The following is a 6,709-nucleotide window of genomic DNA, read 5'->3' as shown; positions in this document are numbered from 1 at the left end:
CTGTCCCCTCTGCTTGTCCCCCTCTACCTGTTCCCTCTACCTGTAACCTCTACCTGTCCCCTCTGCTTGTCCCCCTCTACCTGTTCCCTCTACCTGTTCCCTCTACCTGTCCCCTCTACCTGTTCCCTCTACCTGTTCCCTCTACCTGTTCCCTCTACCTGTCCCCCTCTACCTGTCCCCTCTACCTGTTCCCTCTACCTGTTCCCTCTACCTGTTCCCTCTACCTGTCCCCTCTACCTGTCCCCCTCTACCTGTTCCCTCTACCTGTTCCCTCTACCTTTTCCCTCTACCTGTTCCCTCTACCTGTTCCCTCTACCTGTCCCCCTCTACCTGTTCCCTCTACCTGTTCCCTCTACCTGTAACCTCTACCTGTCCCCCTCTACCTGTCCCCCTCTACCTGTTCCCTCTACCTGTTCCCTCTACCTGTTCCCCTCTACCTGTCCCCCTCTACCTGTCCCCTCTACCTGTTCCCTCTACCTGTTCCCTCTACCTGTTCCATCTACCTGTCCCCCTCTACCTGTCCCCTCTACCTGTTCCCTCTACCTGTAACCTCTACCTGTCCCCTCTACTTGTCCCCTCTACCTGTTCCCTCTACATGTCCCCTCTACCTGTTCCCTCTACCTGTCCCCTCTACCTGTCCCCTCTACCTGTTCCCTCTACCTGTCCCCTCTACCTGTTCCCTCTACCTGTTCCCTCTACCTGTCCCCTCTACCTGTCCCCTCTACTTGTCCCCCTCTACCTGTTCCCTCTACCTGTTCCCTCTACCTGTCCCTCTACCTGTCCCCTCTACCTGTTCCCTCTACCTGTCCCCTCTACCTGTCCCCTCTACTTGTCCCCCTCTACCTGTTCCCTCTACCTGTTCCCTCTACCTGTCCCCTCTACCTGTCCCCTCTGCTTGTCCCCCTCTACCTGTTCCCACTACCTGTTCCCTCTACCTGTAACCTCTACCTGTCCCCTCTGCTTGTCCCCCTCTACCTGTTCCCTCTACCTGTTCCCTCTACCTGTCCCCTCTGCCTGTCACCTCTACCTGTCCCCTCTACCTGTTCCCTCTACCTGTCCCCTCTGCTTGTCCCCCTCTACCTGTCCCCTCTACCTGGAACCTCTACCTGTCCCCTCTACCTGTAACCTCTACCTGTCCCCTCTACCTGTTCCCTCTACCTGTAACCTCTACCTGTCCCCTCTACCTGTAACCTCTACCTGTCCCCTCTACCTGGCCCCTCTACCTGTTCCCTCTACCTGTAACCTCTACCTGTAACCTCTACCTGTCCCCTCTACTTGTCCCCCTCTACCTGTCCCCTCTACCTGTTCCCTCTACCTGTAACCTCTACCTGTCCCCTCTACTTGTCCCCCTGTACCTGTCCCTCTCTACCTTTTCCCATCGCCAGTGGGGTCAGTGGAGTGTGTGGCTGACATTTACAGGGGCACAGGGACAATAACACACACACACACACGTACACACAGACAGACACACAGACAGACAACGTGCTCTAGTACAGACACAGCTGGAGAAAAGGTGAATAGCCATGATTTATTCACAGCCATTGTGTTTCTATTAGAAATAGACCTCAAGTTAAAGGACAAGCCTTTGATATCAATTTGTCCTGAGAGTTGCCAATTCTATGACCCTCTATAATCACTAGACAAGAACTCTTATCCTACACGGAGAAACGCTCGATACTTCAACAATGGGTCCTTGACATTCGACTATGCCTGTGATTGTTTCCTAAATGTCAAGACTTCTCTCTCTCTGTCTCTCTCTGTGTCTCTCTGTCTCTCTCTCTGTCTCTCTCTGTGTCTCTCTGTCTCTCTCTCTGTCTCCCTCTCTGTCTCTCTCTCTGTGTCTCTCTGTCTCTCTCTCTGTGTCTCTCTGTCTCTCTCTCTGTCTCTCTCTCTCTGTCTCTCTCTCTGTCTCTCTCTCTGTCTCTCTGTCTCTCTCTCTGTCTCTCTCTCTCTGTCTCTCTCTCTGTCTCTCTCTCTGTCTCTCTCTGGTTTAATGTCTGTTAAAACAAGGAAGCAGACTGATTGCCTTTCATTAAACAAGATGACATGGTGGAGAGTGAGTGTTTAAACAGTCCATCTGTCACGGTGTCTCAGTCTGTCTACTGCCGGGGCATTGACTAACAAGCTGCAGTCCTGACCACGAATGTTCAAAAGCTGTTCTTGGCTCGTGGAATGGTATATAGAGAGAGAATGACAAGGGTGACGATGGGGTAATGTCACTAATGATGCCAGCCCAGGGAAGCTAGCTAGTTCAACTTCTCTCAGCTACTGAACACATCTTCTCTTCTTCTCTCGTCTTCCTCTCCTGCTCTATTCTGCTCCTTCCCCCCCCCTTTCTCTTTCACCGCTGTATCTTGGCAACTGCTTTCATAGAATCATTTTCTCTCGCATGTACTGAGGTTTACACCTTGACGGTCCTATATTATATGAGACGACAACGTGGGACGGGAATGTTGCACCGGTTGAAATTGAACCATCCATTCTGATTAAGTTGTGTGTTAGCATGGAACGCTGAGCAAATGCCAATGGGGAAATACTCAGGGGCTTGGGGAGTCGAAGGGAAAGGAATTAAAGGCAACACAGTTTGCTCCAAGTCCTCCATATCAGTCCAGGTGTGTGTTCCAAATTGCACGCTATGTCCTATATTGGCCCTGGTCAAAAGTAGTGCACTAGAAAGGGAATAGGGTGCCATTTGGGACGTATTCCAAAATCAAACTTTTTTTGTTCACCTGGACTTGAGAACACTGTTGAATTAGTTGGCAAATGTCAAGGGATTTCCCCCTACTCTTCAACGTAAGGTTAGCAACCATTAGATGAAGAGGATGCTGTCAGGGAGAGGAAACCCAAATCAAAATGACTAAAAAGTCAATACGGAACTAAGGGTAAGGTAAAAGAGCTTCAGACTTTGAGTCACAGTCCATCAATCTCTCTTTATCTCAATTCAAGGGCCTTTATTGGCAGGGGAAACATATGTTAACATTGCCGAAGCATCTCATGTAGATTATACATAAAACTGAAATAAACAATAAAAATTAACAGTAAACATTACACTCACAGAAGTTCCTTCGTCTCTATCTCTCCCTCTGATGATACAATCTTCCCTCTCTCTCTCTCTCTCTCTCTCTCTCTCTGTGTACAGCAAACATTACACTCACAGAAGTTCTAAAAGAATAAAGACACTTCACATGTCATATTATGTATATATACAGTGTTGTAACGATGTGCAAATGGTTAAAGTACAAAGGGAAAGTAAATAAAAATAAATATGGGTTGTATTTAAAGTGTGTTTGTTCTTCACTGGTTGCCTTTTTCTTGGGGCAACAGGTCACAAATCTCTCTCTCTCTCTTTGGCTCTCCCTCCCCTCTCTTTTTCCTCCCTCCCTCTCCTTCCTTCAGAGTGATAGATAGATTTATGAGTGCCACATAAAAAATAAACACAAAGTTTTCACGTGAGAATAAATAATCCATAGATACCAAAGGAAATGGACAACATGCCACAGGATTTATGACATGTGCACACGACTCTCATTTGTGGGCAACGTGGCTGATGGTGGGGGGATGGTGGCTGGGGGTGCAGGATGGTTGCTAAGGGTGGGGGGATGGTGGCTGACGGTGCAGGATGGTGGGTGATGATGGGTGATGGTGGCTGATGGTGGGGGGATGGTGGCTGATGGTGGGGGATGGTGGCTGAGGGTGGGGGATGGTGGCTGAGGGTGGGGGATGGTGGCTGATGGTGGTGGGATGGTGGCTGATGATGGGGGATGGTGGCTGAGGGTGGGGGATGGTGGGGGATGGTGGCTGAGGGTGGGGGATGGTGGCTGATGGTGGTGGGATGGTGGCTGATGGTGGTGGGATGGTGGCTGATGGTGGGGGGATGGTGGCTGAGGGTGGGGGGATGGTGGCTGAGGGTGGGGGATGGTGGCTGATGGTGGTGGGATGGTGGCTGATGATGGGGGATGGTGGCTGAGGGTGGGGATGGTGGGGGATGGTGGCTGAGGGTGTGTGATGGTGGCTGAGGGTGGCTGATGGTAAATGATGATGGTGGGGGATGGTGGCTGAGGGTGGCTGTGGGTGGGTAAGGGTGGGTGAGGGTGGGTGAGGGTGGGGGATGGTGGGTGATGGTGGCTGAGGTCGGGTGATGGTTGGTGATGTTGGCTGAGGGTGGGGGAGGGTGGCTGATGGTGACTGAGGGTGGGTGATGGTGGGTGAGGCTGGCTGAGGGTGGGTGAGGGTGGGGGATGGTGGGTGAGGGTGACTGAGGGTGGGTGAGGGTTGGTGATGGTTGGTGATGGTGGCTGAGGGTGGGGGATGGTGGGTGATGGTGGCTGAGGGTGGGGGTGGTGGCTGAGGGTGGCTGAGGGTGGGTGATGGTGGCTGAGGGTGGGTGATGGTGGGTGATGGTGGCTGAGGGTGGGTGAGGGTGGCTGAGGGTGGGGGATGGTGGGTGATGGTGGCTGAGGGTGGGGGTGGTGGCTGAGGGTGGCTGTGGGTGGGTGAGGGTGGGTGAGGGTGGATGAGGGTGGGGGATGGTGGCTGATGGTGGGGGATGGTGGCTGAGGGTGGGGGGATGGTGGCTGATGATGGGGGATGGTGGCTGAGGGTGGGGGATGGTGGGGGATGGTGGCTGAGGGTGGCTGATGGTAGGTGAGGCTGGCTGAGGGTGGGTGAGGGTGGGGGATGGTGGGTGAGGGTGGCTGAGGGTGGGTGAGGGTTGGTGATGGTGGCTGAGGGTGGCTGAGGGTGGCTGATGGTGGCTGAGGGTGGGGGATGGTGGGTGATGGTGGCTGAGGGTGGGTGAGGGTGGCTGAGGGTGGGGGATGGTGGGTGAGGGTGGCTGAGGGTGGGGGTGGTGGCTGAGGGTGGCTGTGGGTGGGTGAGGGTGGGTGAGGGTGGGTGAGGGTGGGTGAGGGTGGCTGAGGGTGGGTGAGTGTGGCTGAGGGTGGCTGAGGGTGGGTGAGGGTGAGTGAGGGTGGGGGATGGTGGGGGATGGTGGGTGAGGGTGGCTGAGGGTGGGTGAGTGTGGGTGAGGGTGGGTGAGGGTGGGGGATGGTGGGTGAGGGTGGGTGAGGGTGAGTGAGGGTGGGGGATGGTGGCTGAGGGTGGGGGATGGTGGGTGATGGTGGGGGATGGTGGCTGAGGGTGGCTGTGGGTGGGTAAGGGTGGGTGAGGGTGGGTGAGGGTGGGGGATGGTGGGTGAGGGTGGCTGAGGGTGGGGGATGGTGGCTGAGGGTGGCTGTGGGTGGGTAAGGGTGGGTGAGGGTGGGTGAGGGTGGGGGATGGTGGGGGATGGTGGCTGAGGGTGGGTGAGTGTGGCTGAGGGTGGCTGAGGGTGGGTGAGGGTGAGTGAGGGTGGGGGATGGTGGCTGAGGGTGGGGGATGGTGGGTGGTGGTGGGTGATGGTGGCTGAGGGTGGGGGATTGTGGGTGATGGTGGCTGAGAGTGGGGGATTGTGGGTGATGGTGGCTGAGGGTGGGGAATGGTGGGTGATGGATGGTGGCTGAGGGTGGGGGTGGTGGGTGATGGTGGCTGAGGGTGGGGGATGGTGGCTGAGGTTGGCTGAGGGTGGCTGTGGGTGGGTGAGGGTGGGTGGGTGAGGGTGGATGGTTGAGGGTGGCTGAGGGTGGGTGAGGGTGAGTGAGGGTGGGGGATGGTGGCTGAGGGTGGGGGATGGTGGGTGATGGTGGCTGAGGGTGGGGGATGGTGGGTGAGGGTGGCTGAGGGTGGGTGAGGGTGGGGGATGGTGATATTGTAGTCGGATGACATTAAATGCGTCCCGCCGGTCGCGGTCTGAGCTTCACATTAATCATACTGTTAGAGAAAGGACATGTCAACATGGATTAGCAAAGGAGGTGGAGCGCCTGCTTTACTATATATACAGGCACTACACACACACACACACACACACACACAGACACACGCACACGCGCACGCACACACACACACACGCACAGACACACGCACACGCGCACACACACGCACACACACAGGCACACAGGCACACGCACACGCACACGCGCACGCACGCACGCACACAGACACAGACACAGACACAGACACACGCACACACGCACACGCACACGCACGTGCACGCGCACACGCACACGCACACGCACACGCACACGCGCACACACACACACACACACACACACAGACACGCACACAGACACGCACACAGACACGCACACACGCGCACTCACGCACACACGCACGCACACACACACACACTCACGCACGCACGCACACACACGCACACACGCACACACACACACACACACGTTTTCCTCTCTCCTTTATGACAGTATTGGGCTGCTGCAGATAGATTGGGTTTGGAGTGAGGATGGAGGGATGGAGGGGGTGGGGGTGTTTGTTGGTGGTGAGGGATGTGTGTGCGTGGGTATGTGATTGTGCATGCGGACATTGGTGCGTGTATGTTTACACCAGTGTTTCCCAAACTTGGTCCCGGGGTCCTCCATGAGTGCACATTTTGTGTTTTATCCAGCACCACACAGCTGATTAAAATAACCATCATCAAGCTGTATTCATCTGCACCCAGGGGAACCCCAGTGTGTGTGTGTGTGTGTGTGTGTGTGTGTGTGTGTGTGTGTGTGTGTGTGTGTGTGTGTGTGTGTGTGTGTGTCTGTGTGTGTGTGTGTGTGTGTGTGTGTGTGTGTGTGTGTGTCTCTGTGTGTGTGTGTATGTATGTATGTAT

The 6,709-nt window shown here is 55.1% G+C and overlaps 1 protein-coding gene across 1 annotated transcript; it reads right to left on the bottom strand.

Annotated features, from left to right (window-relative positions):
* Nucleotides 1-3,585: 3,585 nt before the first annotated feature.
* Nucleotides 3,586-5,763, bottom strand: LOC127931300 (uncharacterized). The gene has a single exon (XM_052523328.1). It carries the CDS (start codon nt 5,761-5,763, stop codon nt 3,586-3,588), a length of 2,178 nt encoding a protein of 725 aa, XP_052379288.1.
* Nucleotides 5,764-6,709: the final 946 nt, after the last annotated feature.

This window comes from Oncorhynchus keta, chromosome 8 (genome assembly GCF_023373465.1).
Source record: "Oncorhynchus keta strain PuntledgeMale-10-30-2019 chromosome 8, Oket_V2, whole genome shotgun sequence".
Taxonomy (NCBI): Eukaryota; Metazoa; Chordata; class Actinopteri; order Salmoniformes; family Salmonidae; genus Oncorhynchus; species Oncorhynchus keta.
Note: the sequence above shows the minus strand (reverse complement) of the source record. Positions and strands in the feature narration are given on the sequence as shown.